The sequence below is a fragment of the Corythoichthys intestinalis genome, chromosome 9 (genome assembly GCF_030265065.1).
Source record: "Corythoichthys intestinalis isolate RoL2023-P3 chromosome 9, ASM3026506v1, whole genome shotgun sequence".
In the NCBI taxonomy this organism is placed as follows: Eukaryota; Metazoa; Chordata; class Actinopteri; order Syngnathiformes; family Syngnathidae; genus Corythoichthys; species Corythoichthys intestinalis.
This window is the reverse complement of record NC_080403.1, coordinates 34,374,667-34,395,754: the sequence shown is the minus strand read 5'-3', so window position 1 is coordinate 34,395,754 and position 21,088 is coordinate 34,374,667. Positions and strand designations below refer to the sequence as shown.

The 21,088-nt window shown below is 39.3% G+C and overlaps 1 protein-coding gene across 2 annotated transcripts; it reads right to left on the bottom strand.

Annotated features, from left to right (window-relative positions):
• Positions 1-100: 100 nt before the first annotated feature.
• kbtbd8 (kelch repeat and BTB (POZ) domain containing 8) lies at positions 101-19,455 on the bottom strand. 2 transcript variants are annotated; one of them, XM_057846354.1, is made up of 5 exons: positions 17,578-17,780; positions 13,472-13,679; positions 13,049-13,355; positions 10,524-11,343; positions 101-4,483 (listed from the first exon to the last, which is right to left on the bottom strand). In XM_057846354.1, exons 1-5 carry the CDS (start codon positions 17,762-17,764, stop codon positions 4,020-4,022), a joined length of 1,986 nt encoding a protein of 661 aa, XP_057702337.1. In that variant the 5' UTR covers positions 17,765-17,780; the 3' UTR covers positions 101-4,019. The 2 variants fall into 2 exon arrangements, with proteins under 2 accessions (XP_057702337.1, XP_057702338.1); XM_057846355.1 differs by lacking the exon at positions 17,578-17,780 and adding an exon at positions 19,321-19,455 and having other exon boundaries at positions 849-4,483.
• Positions 19,456-21,088: the final 1,633 nt, after the last annotated feature.

Below are 21,088 nucleotides of genomic sequence, written 5' to 3'. Positions count from 1 at the left end.
CGGCGCGGAGGCGGGCTTTCCAGCGACCAGTCACAAGCTGCGCTTGTGTACGTGCGCGTGCACGTGTACGTCCGCATGGTTATGCGTTTTTTATTTCCATAGGACTGCTATCAAATAGTACACATACTGAATGAGTCCTTTTAAACTACGTTTGCTTGTGTATTACTATTCTGATTACTGTGTATTATTTATACTCCATATAAGTGATATTTCACGTTTTATGCGTGTGACTATTCGTATTCTTACAAGTCATTTCATATTTTAATTTGTAAAACGTGATACGTTTTACTTCCGTTATTTTTTCCCGGTTCAGGTCACTGGTCATGCCGTTTTGTGTCCAAAGCTACTTGCAATTACACTTCCTAAATCATGTTTGTTTAGCAAGACAATAGAATGGCTAAATGTTAAAATGTTTTGCGATTTAAAAGAAGACATCCAATCTACACGGGGCTCCACCAGTGACCCCAACCGGAATAAATAGCTTTATTTTCTTGAGTATGGAATTAGTGCTGCAACGATTAATCGATTAACTCCAGTAATTCGATTAGAAAAAAGCTTCGGATCAAATTTTGCTGCTTTGAGTATTCGTTGGAGTGGCGTTGTTATGGTTCGTTTTGAAAGTGTTTGGATTAACTGTAGTTTTATTGATTTGGGTGGATACAATGCCCTCTCTTGGCAACAGTGAATATGACATAACTCATTTAACGTGGCTGAATTCACCTGCTCCCTGTTAAGACCAACAGGGAGCAGCTAATGTTTTTTTATGCTTTCTTAAGTTTGTTTATAGCTGTTTTTTTTTTGTTTGTTTGTTTTTTTGCGGGAACATGTGTTTGAATGATTTGCTAAGAGTATTGTTTAAAAATTTTTTTTTTTTAAACATTAGCATTTTATAGCATTTAAGCTAGCAGACTTTTGCTATGCAAGTTAGCCTCTTGTTTTACTTAGATCCTCTTTTATTTATTTTTAAATACCGTTTGAGGCTAAGCGCAGTTATTTTATTTTTAAAGGAAAGTGCAACTCTTGCATAGTTTGAAGAAACAATTGGGAATTGTGTACTCATTTAATGCTCTTTTGAAAGTTCAATCTAAGCAAGCCTTTGTTTTACAACTCCTAAAATTTATATTTCAACGCATTAAATCTTCCTAAGCAGATTACTCGATTATTCAAACTAAGTAGTCGATATTTATCAAGTACTAAAATAATCGATAGCTGTAGCCCTACTGTATATGGAATTAAAAATATTGTTAGAACGTGAAAAAATTGCATAATCATGAGAACATTAACATATTTTGATTACAAAAAAGCTTGAGTCAGCTCTAGGTGGCATTTTTACCTCCTTAGTAAGTGCAAGCCCTTTTGAAGTTATTGTTTTTTGTGCAACTTTTCGTTATACATTGCTGTATAAACTACAGAACCTCCTCGTGCCAGGGTAGAAATATTTTGGAAAAAATTGTAATCTAGAATTATTATTAATGCAATCTTATTAAACTGCACCCAGTCTTCTAATCTCAGTTCAGTAATCTGTGTCCACCATTTACTAAATATTACTAACATGAACACACAGGTTGTTTTTTTTCCTAAGGCATCAGTTGGCTCCGTAATATACAGTAAATGAGTAAAAGAAATCATTTAAACTGTTGTACTTAACTGTTGAAAGAGTAGCCCCCAGTAGGCCCATATCTATTTACACCTGTTTTTCAACACTTCTACAAAACAAATGGACTTCTGTTCACTTTTGTTTTATTTTCAAGTTATGTGCAAGTGAATTTCACAGTTGAGCTCAACCACCACTATAGACCATATAGCCCCCCTCAAGAGACAAACCAGCAAAGTGAAGAAAACAAAAGCATGAAGAATATTTGATCTAAAATAGCACCCAGATATACACTGTTGAGATGAGCTTTGTATTTGCGGCAAACGGCCACAAACTCTTTGACACAGAATAGCACTCTTAGCTTGTTGTACTGTTATTCATAACTGGGGTTAAAATGTAGTTTGATCTGTAATGCTTATATTTGGTGAGACGGTACTGTACTACAGTGCAGGGGAAATCATTTCAAATCTATTACTCGTGCAGGTAATCTTCTCAGAACAGGATTATCTACCATAACTAAATAAGAACATTTAAAAAAAAAAACAAAAAAAAAAGTGGAAAAGCCACTAACGACAAAAACATCTACGTAGTTTTCAAGTTATAAAAGAAAATGAAGTTTAAAAACTGTGCAAGTACAGCAAACCTATAGTACAGTATATTACACAAGAAAATTAAAATACAGTACTGTTTCAGTAGAAATCCTGAGTTCTCCTTTGCTCGCTCACCAACTGTAAATCGTGTGAATCAAGTTAACATCCACTCTGAAACGAGCCACAAAAGTCAGCGCCTCTGGTATTAATATCATGGTGTTTTCAATTGTTTTTATGAAAGCTTTATTTGCATGTAATTCTCTCAGATGAGTGTAATAAGGTTGCTGAAGCTCTTTCAGAATGTGGGCCACTCGTGTAGAAGTAGTAGTGCAAAGATGACACAGGAACCCTGCATGACGAAATTGACAGTAATGTACTGAAAATGTCATACGGGCCGAGAAACACCACTTTGGTGTGGTATTACTTGTCGGGGGGGGGGGGGGGGGGGGGGGGACTGAAAAAGCACCAAATGTTGGTCCACTGGGTAGCATTTAAAGACGGAATCATGGCCTTTCCAGTAGGGTGCTTCTGCATTTCAGGCCTGTTAAAGAGGAGTGATTCAGTGCAATGATGATTTAAGACTTTTCAGATATTGTTTATCAGGACGAACATATTTCGAGTCTGATGCCTCTTCTTGCAACAAGCAGGTCAGCATCTCATGTTATCTGCACTAAATTCCACGTCATTTCAAGCCTGCACTCATGCACCAGTGGAACCCGTGATGTCAATACCAGACAAGCACACAAAATGATCGACACGCTTTAACTTAAATCATATAAACATGTAGCCTAATCACAGTTCCGATAATTATTGCTACTACAAAACTCCAAAAATCCAGCTCAACTATTACAAGACCTCAAATGCATTTAACACACTCCAGAAAGCAACCCACACAGAACTCAATGCTGTTGCTTCGTTAACACAAAATGACCTGAAATGTCCTTATTTTTCTACTCACAATGGAATAATTCTGAAGTCTCTGAGGTAAGCCTGTTAGTTGGTCTGAACTTTCCACTTAGTGTTGACACAAAGTTCACTTGTCATTTCTCCAATGTGGAGAGGTCATATTCCAACATTACACATCACAAGTTGTCTTCACGTGTGACAAAAAAATGGACAAACTGAAAGGGTGGGAGGCGCATGCCCCCATGCAACTAGAATCTAAATCAAAATAGGACAAAGAAAAATAGGTCAGAAGCAACACATAGTATACAGATTGACAGGACAACGCTCATAAAGGAAGAGTAAGGGACACAAAAATATCGTACAAGCATCAAAAACACTACCGTAAATCACAACTACACTTCAAAATAAGTCACCTATAAACGAAGCTTCAGAGATTTGACTTGGGAGGGTAAGCGAGGGAACGCACACAAACCTCAGAGCCAGCAAACTAATAACGAGCAATGGTACTCATCTTACCCGTATGAATATATAGTATTTATATATATAGTTTTACTTTATGCTGAAATGTAGCATTCATATCTCCAGAGTGCACACCACGTATACATGCTTTTGTAGATCCTCACTTATGTATAACAGCATGGCTCAACAAAAAGCAAAACAAGTTGAATAATTGCACTTATGATTCATTGTACGGTTTTCTAGAGCAAGCATCAGTGTGGGTAGTTGGTGCTGTCTGGAAAAAAAATACTGCAATATTTAAAAGCACCCCCGTCTTGATCTTGTCAAACCAAAAGGTTTCACGGCTTAAGACGTATTTTAAAAATGGTCTTTGTGGTGCAAACCCGAGGTAACACCAGGCACAAGGCAGGCACGACCACACCACTCCCTCTGCATCACAAATTAAGTTCACATGAACAAGCCAGGCTACATCAGAGCACCCTCTGTAGACATTGTGGATAGAGTTTGGCCACCACACATTCAAAATGGCGTCCCAAATCCCAGAGGCGGTCGGGCGTCTCATAGACTTTGGTCCATACATCAGCCTCGTCGTCGTACTGGTAAAGGGAGTTCTTGCGGCTGGTGCGAAACACGTGCTCTTCCACCATGACCTGCGTTGCCCGTACAAACAGGTGCAGTTTGCCTTGCAACAGCATGGCTTTGATGTACGGGCTCGTCGCATGGTCAAAGGGCAGATCCCTCTTACGGCTCCAGCTGTTTCTTTCGATGTCGTAGACTTCCACAGTGAAAGTACGCTGGTGATTCTTGCAGATGCCGGCGATGTAGTAAATGCAGTTTTTATAGAGAGCAGCTAGACCCTGGCTCCGAGGGACGCTCATCGGAGAAAGATGACTCCAGTAGTCCTTCCGAGGGTCAAAGCAGAAGAAATATTCACCTGTGGACAAAAGAGGGAATTTGGAGTCTTTAATAGCATCAGGTTGCTTCAGTATCCAACAAACTTGATACTGATTATTAAACCATTTTTGCTCAGTATTATTACCCTCTACCCCACAGGTGTCAAACAGATTCCAGAAAGGGCCTAGTGGGTGCTGGATTTTGTTCCAACCAATAACGCGCGAAGACTTTAACCAATGAACTTCCTGCTGAAACAAGCAGCACCTGACAAAGTTTAACTGATTACACATGTAAAACATCTAATTGGTGAAAAGGTGTCCTCTTCATTGGTTGGAAAGCAAACCTGCACCCACTAGGCCCTTTCTGGAACCGGTTTGACACCTGTGCTCTACCCTAACCCTCTAGGCATGATGTACAATACAAGGAAATGTTCATATATTTGCAATGTATTTTTTATATTTTATTTTGCTTCTTGCAATACAATTGGTTTTTAAACAAAATCAAGTTATTAATAGGGTTGGGCATCGTTTGAAATTCAACGATTCCATGTTTCAATTCCGGTTCCGAACGATTCTCAACTTTTTTTAAGAGGCAGTCAAAAAAGCAGGTTAAAAAAATCTATAGTTTAAAAATGTATTAGTTCATATTAATGTCTTCTCAATTTTTTTTTAATTATATGAATTTAAAATTGATCCTCATTATTATTCTTCATTATTAATACAATTAATATGAAATTAACTATATGAACTTCTCACAGGGTTGTTTTTAACTTGTATATAAATATCAAATCTTTGAACTCGAATGTGATGAAGTTTCTTTCCACATAGTGCACTTCCATAAAGATGTTTATTTTCAAAAGCTCAAGGAGAAAAACACTTTTGTCATACATATACCTTAGCTGGTAGCTACAACGAAGCATTAGTATAAGTCCTTCTATTGATTATAATTTAATGTAGATGAGGCAAAATAATAAGGTTTCCTTGTTTGTAAAATCGATTCTGCTGTGTTTACAGACACATGCAATGTTTATGTTGTGACAATACCAGGAAGGCCAGTGAGTGGCGCTGTAAGAGTGTGTACGTAAAATGCGGAGAAGAGATTAGATCGTCTGGCTGGGATGCTTTGTGATGTGATGTCTTCACTGCTACGAATTCATAAAAAAAAAACACAAAAAAAACTAATCGAATACTTCATATGGCTTCTTCTTTCTAAATAAGCAACACAACAGATTCCAAAACAAAAGTCCTTTTAATACTGTTGATTAGAATGGAGGGGTCTACTGCTTTATTCTAAATAAGCAACACAACAGATTCCAAAACAAAAGTCCTTTTAATACTGTTGATTAGAATGGAGGGGTCTACTGCTTTTAGATGGCAGCTGTTTACTAACACCGCAGTCTGTCATTTTGCATTTATTTCTATATACATGATACCGACTATAGCCCAACGTAATAATACGACTTATTCTCGTACTATTGTCCATCCATCCATCCATCATATTCTGCTTGATCCGGGGTCAGAGCACGGGAAGAGCAGAAGACAGACGTAATGTTTTTAGACGTATTGTTTTACTTACCTGGTTCTGACGGCGAAGCGTGTCAACTACTAGCTTTGCACTTGGCACTTAGGCTATATTCCATGAAGCTGGTTGTGCTAAATTGGTCGTGCAGCCACCTTTACATGATATCGTTGTGTTGCAAATGTTGCACTGAGCTGACTGGTAATTTTTTTGGTTTTTTGTAAAGTTAAGCCAAACTTTTGAGCGCCATCCATGGTTGTAATCAAGTTGCAATGCACAAACACACACTTCTTGTGGCTTCTTCTTCATGGTTTTCGGCAGCATTTTTTTTCCCCCACTCGGCGGTTAGGGCATCAAAACATGGAATCGAAATTTAAAAGTTCGAACGGTTCTGGAAGAACCGGAGTGTTATATCCGGGTCCCATCGATGCTCAATGCCCAACCCTAGTTATTCGTATTAAATGTATTTTATTATTAAGTTCTTAACCCTTGCATTTTAGTCTGTATGCCCTCCAAATCGAAATTTGATCCTAATTACAGACCTTGTTTTTTTTTCTCTCAATTGATCATGCCGTGTTCTACAGCCAGAAGAGGGACGTTAAGACTTTTCGAATTAAAATGTTATTCACCACAAAGGTCACCATTTCATGAAATCAAATTTGCATCATTCCTTTGCGCCAATGGCATACAGCAAACTATGACACATTTTTTTCAGGGTCTAAGATTTCATGAAATTGCTCCCTCGTGTCGTGCCCTTAAGATAAATGTGCATTTATTTCTCACGCATTGTATTTAAAACCAGATGGACTTGCCAAATACCCACGTAATGCCTAATGTCAAGAACTTGTATGATAGACAAATTTTCTAGCTTCCCACTGAGAATAGTGAAAGCAATGCGGGCACCGCCAAATTCCCGTTTTTGTATCATTTCTTTTGTGAACATGTCCCATATACATAACACCGAGAGGTGGGTAGTAATGAGTTACATGTACTCCATTACATTTACTTAAGTAACTTTTTGAGAAAAATGTACGTCTAAGAGTAGTTTTACTAAGCCATACTTTTTACTTTTACTTGAGTATATTTGTGAAGAAAAAACGCTACTCTTACTCCGCTACTTTTGGCTATACACGAGTCGTTACATTTTTCCTATTTGTTGTACATATTAGATATATTGTTTTTTTGCCAACGATGCCAAAAGTAGCTTAACTAATTTCACCAATAAGATGCCGCAACAATAATCACATGACTCCATTAAACCAATCAGACGCAAGCTTGCCGTTCTATGATCACGCCAGCTTGTTCAATCATGTGGAGTCTTTAAAGCACCGTAAAAGTATTTGATATAGAGTGCTACCCTCAACATGACTCGAATCCGCGGATTTAAACCTCTCTCCCAGTTTTTATTTGGCACCGATTGACCAAGAAAAACTGCAGATATGATTCTTTTAATTTCATAATAGTAACAATGAAGGAACTATTCAAACTAGGAACTATTTTCTCTACTAGAGGGCACTCATGCTCTTCAGATGAAAAATGCTTCATGTCTTTTGTTTCCTCTCGCCGGAATTCAACAATTTTTTTGTGTATTTATTTGGCTTAATGTGGTTATGTAATGGGTTATTGTACAGTATCATTTTAACAACAGTTCATAAAAGAAATGATAAAAATACCAAAAAAATACCATTGTTAAAAAATAAAATAAATAAAAGTTACTCACAATGTTACTTATTATTTGAGTATTCTTTTCACTGGATACTTTTTTACTTGTGCTAGAGTACATTTTTTGGATGACACTTTGACTTGAGTAATATTTTGAAGTAACGCTACTCTTTAACATTTTTTTGACTACTCTACCCACCTCTGATAACACCGCATCCATTTATAGTTTTACCAGATTCGAAAATCGTCTGAAACACACACACACTTGAGTAATTTAGTTAAAAATATTGATGAAAAGGGCAAATTACAAAGCTCTGAGATTCTAACGGGCTCGGACAGAAGCAGAACATCCTATGGTGTGCATTTCCCAATGCATTCTAGTGTATATATGACACATCAACAACAATGCTTTGGCCATTCAGTAAATATCAGCACACATCTGGAGCAATACTCAAGCATTTACAGTTGGCACCTCCTGAACTATTATCAAAGGGAAGACAACTCCTTTGTGGACCAAAGTATGTGTCTAAACACACAAAATCCAATCCATCAAAACACTATGCAGCTAATACTTTAAATTTTTAACATGGATACCAGCAAATTGACGGTGCGAATTGTATACAGCAGGGTTCACTAAATCCGGACCTCGGTGCCACTTTTCCTGTCGTGTTTTCCTCGTCTCTCTCCCCTAACACACCTGAATCAAATGATTATATCATCAGCAACCTCTTCAGAAGCCTGATGATGATACTGATTATTTTGTTTCAGGTGTGTTGGAGGAGGGAGACATGGAAAACACGACAGGAAAAGTGGTACCGAGGTCCGGATTTAGTGAACCCTGGTATACAGGTACATACCGTATTTTTGGACTATAAGTCGCAGTTTTTTTTTCATAATTTGGCTGGGGGTGCGACTTATACTCAGGAGCGACTTATGTGTGAAATTATTAACACATTATGATATCATTTCACATGTTATTTTGGTGTTTTGGAGTGACACTGATGGTTTGGTAAACTTGTTACCATGTTCTTTATGCTATAGTTATCTGAATAACTCTTAATAGCTATGGCCACGTTCGCGTTCTGCCTTTGGCAATGTGTGTTCAATTGCATTATTGACTTTTCAAAATTGAAATGCATGCTTTAAGTTTGTGGCGCTTTCACGCCCACGTGAGGGCGCATTCGCACTTGTTTACGTGAAGAAGACCGCTCACACGCCAGAAGAAGACTGACAGCTACGCAGCTTGAGTGGGCGAGTTAGCGAGAGAGAAACACGGCTGCGAACCTACGTTCATTGTTTATGCTTGTAAAATATCTCTACAGAGGCAATGCCTGTGTGTATCATCTTTTCTGTTGTGGTTGTGTGTTTTCCACCCGTGATCGGAGACTTAAAGCCAGTTGTGTGGTTGTTTGAACGATGTGCAAATGCTAGCGAACGCATGCTAACCATTTGTGTCATTGCCTTAACAGCACCTAATTATCATTTATTTACATTGATGCGAACCTGTTTGGTATCGAGGACGAAATTGATTCCGCAAATTATACGGACATCAAGCATCGTCATTTGGGAGTTTAGCTCGCTGTATAGCCAGGACCGAGCCGTAGCGTCCTGGTGAGGGAAGTATATTCGCATTTCGTTCATGCACTGTACACTTATTCAGCATGTTGTTCTCTATTGTATTTTTATATTAAATTGCCTTTCAAGATGACATCTGTTCTATGTGTTGGATTTTATCATATATATGTTTTTTTTCTCTTCGTTGGGCATTTTATGGCTGGTGCGACTTATACTCAGGTGTGACTTGTAGTCCGAAAAATACGGTATGTAAAAAAGTAAATTACCATTTGAACAGCCATCTTTTGGATTTCTACAGTATGATACATTAACTTGTATCACATTAGAGAATTTTGATTATATTTAAAAAAAAATAATAATAATAAGAGGCACAATTACATGTAGACCATAAATTTTTGCTATATGTAAAGCAACACTTGGTAACTTCTTACTTTTGGTCAATTTTAGCGACGCCAGTGGACAAAAGTAGTCGTGTTTTGTCTCAAAGAAGACCAGCGCACACCCGCCCAATCTCATAAAATCATGATGGTTGTCTGCAGATAGATTAAACAACATTTCTGTTTCCAGCGGCTGTGTGAAGGATGAAAATTAATAAGGTGATGAATCCAGTTGTGGCTAAACAATAGCATTTGACGGTTAGCAACCGTGTGCCTTAATACAGCGATATTATGAAGGAACCCTTTCTCCTGTCTAAAATCTGGTTTATGATTCAGTTTTGTTCAAATGAAGGTCAGATATGGCTATGGTTCCTTGAATGGTTCATCGATCTCTTTGTACCCAGCGATAGGCTGGCAACTGATTCAGAGTGTACCCCGCTTACTGCGCATAGGTGGAATGGGCTCCAGCAACCCTCATGAGGATGAGTGGCTAAGAAAATGTATGGATCAATGAATAGTTAGGGTTCATAAGCCATGGGTATTGCTTATCATGTGATGTTTAAACTAATTTGGCCGACCTGGGGAGATTGGTTACCTGAAAAGTAGATCTTGGTTCAAAAAAGTTGGCCCACCCTTGCATAGTATATAGAGATGTTTCAGTTAGAATCAAGAAACAAGTTGACAGCATGTCCCAGTCAAGTAATATCAAGTTGGAGCTGACTGAAAACATGATGTGTCAACTTTCACATTCATATCATTTCAATAAGAAAATGCAGCAGCTGGAAGTGTAATATTACATTTTGAGACCCTTTTACCCCAATCTCTCTTGCACTAGAGGTGTGTTATAAGAAACAAGTCCAGGCGTGAGAAGATCTAAATTGGACTATTGCTGCATTCTGAGTGTTTTGTACACAACACAATGCCTTCCACTAAGACGGATTAACATACCTTGGAGGACATAGATCCGATCTCTGTACTCCACCGCACTGTGAAACTCCATGGCTACTGGCATGGGACTCACAGCCGTCCAGCAGTTGTCCCTGGCGTCATAGCATTCGACAGATTTTAATGCATTTCGACCATCGCCTTCATAAACTCTGCCACCCAATGCGTAAAGTTTCCCACAGCAGTGCACCAGCCGAGAGCCAATTCTTGCTCTTAAAAGAGGTGCATGTGGTAGCCAACGATTTCCCGCATGTTCATACTGCCAGAAGTCACTTTCTGCCCGATGGTCTATCGACACCTCACTATTGCTTGGTCGGTAGCCTCCGGCAATGTAGATGTCATTTTCTGACGATACCAGGATCCCAACTTCTCGGAGATCGTTGGGTGGTTTGCACAGCTTGAACACCCTCCCTGTTGCCGTGTCTAAACAAGGTACCGTCTGCTTCTTCCCTGAGTGTTTGTGAGCGGCATCGAAGCAGATGACCATCTCAGAAGCAGTCATTCCCAGGCGCTGGGGGCAACCATTAGTGCCAGTGAGGCGGGCTTTAGCCTCAACAGGGTCTTTAGAAAGGGAAAGGGCGCAAGCAAACGGTGCGGGTATCCGACTGAGGAAAGTATCATCCAGCAGAGGCAGACGAATGCACAGGGAAAACACCTCTGAAAGATGGGCCTCACGACCACTCAGATCATGCTCCAGCCAACGGATTATGCTCTCATAGACATGCTCCTCTTTCTCCACATTGAGGTCATCACTGTTTAAAATGCTGACCAGCTGCTCCTTGGTCATCTGGAGGAACTCTTGCTCCCGTGAAACACATAGGAACTAGCACCAAAAAAAAAAAAAAAAAAAAATTCAAAGCAGTTACTCCGACAATCTGACATATCAATCATCACTTTTCATTTGTTGAAAATTGCTGACGGCTGATATGGCGGAATGCATTAAGGCAGTCAATGAAAAACATATCAAATCAAAATTAGTTTTCATATGTTCCTGCAGAGGTAAAACTAGCATCACATGCCAGGTCCCATATTATTCAACTTTTTTTTGTGCTTTAAATGCATAATGAATGTAGTTTTACTAAGGGTGCAACGGTACATGTATTTGTATTGAATCGTTTCGGTACGGGGTGCTCGGTTCGGAACGGAGGCGTACCGAACGAGTTTCTGACGTAATGTAACCCTTATTTTTCGAGGTTGTGAGTGGATCGGGTTACAGTTTTTTTGTGTAGATTATATTTACTCTGTCTTCTCTACTATAATGAGGACCAACACGGTAGGACAGTATAACCCAGAAACGTCAATGGCGCGACAACGTGGCCGCTGCGAGAACGCATTGAAACGCGGGCGTTAAAGTCAATCAGCCAATGCACACCAGTCGCAGTGCGGCCATGTCCCAGAAGCGGCTCAACGTGACGCATGTGAAAAGAACGGCAGAGTTTATTATTTGACGCGAGACGCGGCCCTCCTGCGTCAATACTACTAGCTAGGATCGGGCAGACCGGAAGTCACTCATGTAAAAATACAGTGGATCCGGTCGATTTTCAAACTAATATGCAATCGTAACCCACTTTTTGAGTCCATCAGATCTCTGGAGTTGTAGATCGGGGCACAGTTCACTTGTCTTTGTTGATTTACTGCAGTCTTCTCTACTATAATAATAACCAACACGGCCCCGTGTTCAATACAAAACCCTCCTACCACAACAAAACAAGCAGGAACTAATATTCACATAGGAACTAAAGTTATACAACATAAAATATACCATATAAATGAATACTAAATCACATTTCTAAAATATAAACACATAATAAAATAATAACCCATTTAAATAAAATAAATTGAAATGAGCTAAAACACCTGTAATTAAATAATAAGAATAATACACAGATCCTGCTTACACAATTACATTTATTAATTTCTGTGTGGCGCTTTAACTTGAGAAAATCCACCAATAGAGCTTTTGAAAGCCATTCATAAGAAAAAAAAAATGATTGAGGCATTTCATTTGTATAATACATGTTAAAATCTTTGTCATTGGGATTGCTGTTCTCTTTAGCACAGGACTTCTTTTCTCTTCTTTCTTTCAGAAAGAAAACTGACCAATACGCAGGGTCTGAAAGGCAAATTGTTGTTGGATTACTATCTTTAAATACCCGCTACTTTTTGAGCAGAATTCTAGCTTTGTATAGGCTAATGTTCCTATTGTTGAAAGCACAAAAGTGTGTAATAAACAACTAGCACATTTATATTTTGCATTTTGTTTTCTTACACGTACCGAACCGAGATTTTTGTGTACCGTTACACCCTTAAGTTTTACCATTTTGAAATGTATGTAGTGATGTGACATTCGTAATAATATCGGCATATATATATATTGTACTCTTGGATTTAGATCAAGACAACCATTACCAAGCATTCAACAACCACACAAAATGCAAGCAAATGCATAACTGACATCAGTAGTAAATAGCAGCCTTACTGTACTATATCTATGATTTACAGGTAGGCTATTAACTCAGTCAACTGACCTTTTTGCGGATGTAGTCTTGTGAGCGTTCCTTCAGCTCTTGGTGCCCATAGGCATCAGCAAACATGAAAACCCCTATACAGTTCTGTGGGTCGAGCCTGCTGATCATAAACTGGGCACACTGGTCCTGCAGGGCAGGTATCTGGAAAATGCTGGCTGCGGTGAACAGGGCCTGGACATTAGACTCTGAGAGCGTGACCCTGGACGTGTAGGCATAGTCTAAGACGAGGTGCATAGATTCTGATTCCACCCCAACAATTCTGACTTCCCGTTGGCTGCTCTCTGTAAGGCCACTGGTGAACATGGACCTGTTAAGCATGGAAAGAGGAAAGATAGCGTGTCATCAGTTTAAATACAAATAAAGCAAGGCAGATAGAATTGTGTTGTTTTAATGTATAATGCTAATGTGAAAAACACTCCTTACCTAAAATAAGGGCTGATTGCCGCAAGAACGTTCCGGTGGCACGAGAACGTCTTGCCATGGTCCACTTCTACGACAATGTCTGTGAGCTGAGCTTCATCATAAAGAGCTTTGAGCTGCTGAAGGATATTGCAGGCATGTATGGCGTCTACCCCGTTGTAGTTGGTGCTTGGAGGTGTCCCATTCTGAACTTGTAACAGCTTCCCTACCTCTGAACACAGAAATAAGATACTAGACTTATAGACCAGCAAAACCACTTGCAAAAAGGGGTGTGACAAAATATTGAAATGGCGATATATTGTGAAACTTTGCATCTCAAAAGGTTAACGATATGACCATGCCAAGAATCGAGATATCGTTTAAAAAAGTGCCAATGTTAAAAAAAAATAAATAAAAAGGAACCAACAAGTTGCAACCAAAATCTTCTCCCATAATAGTGTCTCACTTAACTCTATGGCTGCCACTGACGGCGCTCGAGGCCCAATCCATTAAGGCAAGGAAGGGTGAATGAACATTCCTTCATTCAAAACCAGGGCACTTACAGTTACTTACTGATTTTCGGTGCATTTACTAGTAATTTTCTGTTCATTTTAGGGCATTTACAGGTCACATGACTCACATCGTGTTGAGTTTAAGTCACTGCCTTTTCATTCGGGAGATTCCTGGGTCACTTCCTGTACCGTCACCCAAAATCAACAGGAAGTGACTCATAAAATGCCCCAAAATCAACAGGAAGTGACCGGAAACTCCTGAACTTTTTCCCCCCATCGAACAAAACAAAATCGCTGGTGTCGGCAACAGAAAAGTTCCAGATGGCCGCGGCTTAGAGGTGGGCCAACCGACATGTAAAACATGTTTGCAGAGGGTGGCTGCCGAGGAGGCAATACCTCCAATATGATTTCGCATTTATACAAAATTAAAGATGAGTAAACACGGTCATGAACGTTTCCCACGAGCTACGAGAGTTAACTCCAGCGTGTTTAGTGTGTCTAGCGGTGGTAAAACATGTGGAGGTTTTTTCTCTCTGGCAACTGTCTGTGTTAAAAAAGTGTGTGTATAATGTAAACACGAGTAATACGCACGTGCTTTTTATAGAAAATAATTCAATTATCTTTGTTCTGATAGTAATAATAATGAGCTGTTGCTGTGGGTTTAGGCCGGGGGTCGGCAACCCGTGTTTTGAGAGCTACATGCGGCTTTTTAGCACTGCCCTAGTGGATCCCTAGACATTTACAAAAATGTTTGAAAATGGAAAAAAATGGCTGCGGGAAATATATTTTGTTTCAATATGGTTTCTGTAGGACAAAAATGACGCAAACATTCTTAATGTTTTCCAGTGCTGTAAAAATGTGTAGAATAAATATTCAATTTCAACATTTCTGTCAACGAAGATTTGCGTCATAGCCTGCGACACACGCTTGACTGTGCTTGACAGTGACGCAAGTGACGTTCCGTTATACTCGCTATTAGACATGTGCCGGTTACCGGTTTCACGGTTTACCGTGGTGTGAAAACGTCGCGGTTTCAAAACCACTAAAATTTTCCGTCATACCTTAGTACGGTATTCGCTATTTTTCATGTGCCAAAATACAGCCGAAGTGGCTTGGTGCGGCAGCGCTCACCCCTTCCCGTTTGTTGCCGTGAGTGTCAGTGACGCTATTCTGCTAAATAGCCAGCAAACCCAAATACAAATCCTCCAAACACAAGGCGTACTTTTCTTCAATTTATTGAGCTCTCAAATCGTGGTGAAATATACAAATGAATACATTTAAAACGTTGTACAATTGTATTTTTCCACGTGTGATTAGGTTCAACAGGATAGCAGTAGCACCATTAAAAAGTTCGCCAAAAACAAAACACACATTTTAATTTCAAATTCAATATACAAACTAACTAAAACTTACAAAGACGAATGTTAGCCTAGGCTAAGCTGGGAGAGCAGCTTCGTTGTGGTTTTATGTCTCACAGCCGCTGAGAGAGAGAGACGAGCTTGAATGAAGGGGGGAAAGAAAAAGAATCGCGTCAAAGATCGCTAATTGAGAAAGGAGGTCTCACTCCTCACACCTCACTTTTTTTTTTTAATTAGATGAAACCTTTCCTCAACAATATTTACATTTTAACATTTATAAAACTAACTTATACATTTTTAACTAACTTATTAACTTATGAAATCTTTGTTCTTTTTAACACAAAGGCATGGCATCATGTAGACTAGAGTTGAAAAAGGTGGCTGAAAATGGCAAAACTTCACTTGAGCTTCCCCCCTCAAAAAAAGTCATACAGTATATATTTTTAATTTTATTTACAAGTCTTTTTACTTTTTATAGCAATTATTTTGTTCTTACTCTAATGTTGAGCAACTTGAGCTGTGGCTGTGGGTATAGTCTAGGTTCTATTTTAATTTTATATAAAATATTTGTTATTTTGTGTTAATTTATTTATTTTCACATTATATTCATGTTCCAATTTACAATTATGTTTTGGAAAAAAATCCTGTTCAATGGAATTTTTTTTTTTTTTTTTTTTTTAAACCCATACATCTCAAAATTTTGGAGCCATAATTGCAATACCGTGATACCGCGGTATTTTTGCCCACGGTTATCGTACCGTGAAAATCTCATACCGGCACATGCCTACTCGCTATATAATTGGCCGATGAGTCAAAATGCTCGCCCATAAAATGCATGTTTAAAAATGAAACGTTGGTGACAACAACCCTTGCACGAACTGTTAGGTTCTTTTTTTTTTCTGTAAGCATGTACGATTTATATGAGGAAATTTTCCACTACTAAAAGACAGGAGAATGCAGCATCAGGACTCTCTCCTCAAAATGTCCCAAGGGCCGAAAGGCCCACATTTGAGAGAGACAGATGTGTGCTCAGACGTTTGCTCTCTGTGTGTGATATCATCAATCGCTTTACATACACATTTTTAAATAGGCACTTTTAAGCGAACGCATTTAAGAACAACTGGACCATTTTTAAACATTTTATCGGACAGCATTTCGACTCTTTGGCCAATCATATCGTGAGAATAACAAAACGTCACCGTCAAGCGCAGGCCCCCCGAGGGGATAGTGTGGGCGAGTGGATACGGAACCTACACTGGGAGATAATAAAGCATGGAAAACCGTTCACAGATGGTGAGTACATGAAGGAGACATTGATCAACATATCAGAACACTTTTTTGCACACTTCAAAAACAAAACCGAGATGATAATAAAAAAAATAAATAAATAAAAAATCACAAGCCCAGATAAGGGGCATGTTATGCATGTTCCGTTTTGTTTTTCGAAACCTCAAAAAATAAAAATGACATTAAAAATCAGATTTCTTTATTGCATTTCTAGAATTTCATAAAAGCAATGAAACAAGTCATTAATATTGTAATGAAGTTAACCTTGAGGTGGCATCATACAACAGAGTAGTCACATGGTGCGTTGGATGCACTGCAGGGAAAATAAACATTAAATCATGAAGGGTCATTATGTATTTTTAGCCGACTTAGTCATTTTGCTAGTAGGCTAATATAGCTAATAAAGATACATACTTAAGGCTTTTAATTTTTTGCGGCTCCAGACATGTTTTTTTGGTACAGTATGGCTTTTTCAACATTTTGGGTTGCCGACCCCTGGCTCACACAAAGGACTGGATTTATTTTATTTTTATTTATAATATTTCAGTTATTCTTCTTTAAAGATATTTTAACGTAACATTGTATTTATGTTCCATCCATCATCTACCGCTTAGTCCAGGGTCGGATCACGTAGGCAGCAGCTTTAGCGGGGACAATTTGCTGATATGCTTTGAAAAATGAAAATCTTGTTTAGGGGGGAAAAAAAAGTTTTTTAACTCAGATATCTCAAAGTAACATTTTGGAGCTGTAATTGCAACACCGTGAAACTGTGATATTTTGGCTTAAGGTTATCCAGGGGCCGCGTTAACCGAATATTTTCCGTCGTTGACCGATTTTTTAAAACGGTGACGGAAAAAACTGAAGTCCATCCGTCATTTTGACAGGTTGCAATTCACACCCCAGACCACAGGGTGGCGAGTGAGCATATTAATTAGCTATTGTCTCTCTTGATGCATGACGTTGTTGGCCTTACTCTGAAAAATGTCAAGGCAACTGAGTGTCCGAAGTTTCTTCAAAAAGCCCCAAAACGATGATGATGTTGATAAAAGAGGTGAAAAAACAGGGACTGCACAAGCGGGCACGCAATTCAAGTCCATGCGCACCAGGAGGAAGGTGTGAAAACTACGTTCAGGCCACAGCAGGTGAACTGTTAATTTCATTGTTCCATATGCTACATATGGTAGGCTACCTACCTACTGGGGCCACAGTCAGCTGTTTTTGTCACTGCGGAGAAAAAGTTACATATTCATCTGCATGATGTGTGATGGCACAGTGTGGATTCTCTGTTAAGCTTGTTCGGACAGAATATTAATTTAAAATGAATGAAAACTGTCACGTGACTGTGTCGTAGCCGCTATCGCGCTCGGCCAAATGGACACACAAGTACGGAAGGTGAATTATGCCAAACAAAGGGTCACCACAATGTCATTATCATCATTTTAAAAATTTAAGTGACGGGTAAAAATAGATTATGACCGGATTTTTAAGACCCTGTCAGTCAAAATGACAGACAACGAAAAAGTCTAGCGCAACCTCTGAGGTTATCATACCTTAAGAACCCCATACCAGCACATGCCTTAAGTAACAACCCAATCAAATCACTCAAAATGCAAAACATTGATCAACGTTGTCATCTTTTAGATACACTATTTAGATTAAAACTATACACAAATAGTCTGATTTCATGTAGGACTAAAGAATTATGATTTTTTTTACTTTGGAGAGGCTGAAAATATTTGAACATTTTTTTAATACGAGAAGGGCCATAGCAAAAATAGTTGAAAAAAAAGAGTGAGGCATAGTATCGAACTGAAATGTTTATAAAAGTATAAGTATAAAAGGCTGTTTTGACGAGTATGGGTTCTTGGGAAAACATGAATTTGACAAAACTTGCAAATATTTTCCCGTTTCATTATTTTTGACAGTCGTTTAATTAAATGTATAGTCACACCTTTACATTATGCAAACCACGAGATGAATGTTTTAGCTAATTAACTAATAAACTGGTGAGTTTTCCCGGTGGTTAATCCAGTTGTAAACATCTTACTTGACACACGTGTTAAATAGAAACACACTTCCTTTTCCAACCTCGTTTTTATGGAAGGGGGATAAAACTTTCACAACAAATACCTCGTGTTGAGCAACGCTAGCTACTTGACAGGACAAAGAGTTGAAATGTGGGGATTGCAAAATACACAGCGGCCAGACGGGAGCTAGCGTGCTAAGTTAACTCACAGATGCCTTTTAGCAGGCGGCTAGTCACCAAGCTAATGTTTAGCCCTAAAGCATTACCAGATCAAATTCGGTGATAAAAACTTCACACCCTTTGAGTGGCAGCCTCAGCCGGCACATTTCGCTTCAGCATGTCAACAAACGAAAGACGAGATCTGTCATTAGTGGTGATGAACGAAAGGACGACGGAAACTTCCCAACCTTTGTCTGTGGTATCGAACAAGTGTTTACACAATCAGCTGGAGGTAGTGAGCTAACCGGCCGAAAGTTAGCCCAAGCAGCTAACGTTAGCCGTAAAGCCGAGTTAGCAACAGCCAAACACTTTTCAGGACTCATCTAGAGCTCGGCCTCGCTTAACAACAACATATCATGACGCGTATGCCTCCAATATTGCATTTTAAAATCATACGACCACACAGTGTACAACTTAAACCGTGTTGTTTACGTCTGGTTAGTACATAAAACGAGGTAGATTGTTGCTAACCTGCACTGGCAGCCATTCTCTCCAGTCTGTCTCAGGGCAGACCGAAAAAAAAAACATAAGAGTGCACAGTGGAGCCCCGGAAACAAGGAGGAGCCAATCAGAATCTGAAGCACTGTGTAACGGCCAATCAAAATCTTTCTATCTAAAATAGGGCAAAAAAAGTTTAGTGGTCAATGGGCAACTGCCAACTGATGCAGTCTTACTTTCCACAGTAAATAAACACATACATAGTTAGCTGGCATAGGATCCAGCCAGAGGTGGGTAGCCAAAACCTTTTCCTCACGCAAGAGTAGCATTACTTCAAAATAAAATTACAAAAGTAAAATAGTCATCCAAAAAATGTACTCAATTACAAGTAAAAAAAATATTTGGTGAAAGAATAACCAAGTAATGAGAAACATTGTGAGTAACTGCTTACATTTTTGTTAAGATTTTTTTTAAACAATTGTATTTTTTCTCACTTAGCACAAACTTGTCTATATGAACTGTTGTTATAATGATACTGTTCAATAACCAATTACATAACCACATTAAACCAAAGGGGGGAAAAAATTCTGTGAATTCCACCGAGAGAAAAAATGCCAGAAATGAAGCATTATTCGTCTAAAGAGCAAGAGTGCCCTCTTGTGGAAAAATAGTTCCTAGTTTGAATACTGAATATATACAGTATCACAAAAGTGAGGACACCCCCTCGCATTTCTGCAGATATTTAAGGATATCTTTTCATGGGACAACACTAACAAAAGGATACTTGGACACAATGAAAAGTAGTCTGTGTGCAGCTTATATAATAGAGTTACTTTATTTTCCCCTCAAAATAACTCAAAATATAGCCATTAATATCTAAACCCCTGACAACAAAAGTGAGTACACCACTTAGTGAAAGTTGTCAATATTAACATACAACATGTCAACTGTAAATATTTTGTGTGGCCACCACTGTTGTCCAGAACTGCCTTTAGTCTCCTGGGCATGGAGTTGACCAGAGCTTCACAGGTTGCCACTGGAATGCTCTTCCACTCCTCCATGACGACGTTGCGGAGCTGCCGGATATTTGAGACTTTGCGCACCTCCGCCTTCCGCTTGAGGATCCCCTAAAGATGTTCTATTGGGTTGAAGTCTGGATGGAGGCATGCTTGGCCCGTCCATCACCTTTACCCTTAGCCTCTTCAGTAAAGCAGTGGTCATCTTGGTAATGTGTTTGGGGTCATTGTCATGCTGGAACACTGCCCTGCGACCTAGTTTCTGGAGGGAGGGGATCATGCTCTGCTGCAGTATTTCACAGTACATGTTGGAGTTCATGTTTCCCTCAATGGAATGTAACTCTCCCACACCTGCAGCACTCATGCAGCACCAGACAATGACATTCCCACCACTATGCTTGACTGTAGCCATGACACACTTATCTTCTAACTATCTTATCCTCACCTGGTCGCCGCCGCACATGCTTGAGACCATTGGAACCAAACAAATTAATGTTTGTCTCATCAGACCATAGGACATGGTTCCAGGAATCCATGTGCTTTGATGACAAGTCTTCAGCAAACTGTCTGCAGGCTTTCTTGTGTACCATTTTCAGGAGAGGCTTCCTACTGGGGTGACAGCCATGCACACCAATTTGATGTAGGATGCGGCGTATGGTCTGAGCACTAACAGGCTGACCCCCCCACCTCTTCAATCTCTGCAGCAATGCTGACAGCACTCCTGCGACGATCTTTCAAAGAAAGCATTTGGATATTCGCTCAGCACGTGCGCTCAGCTTCTTTGG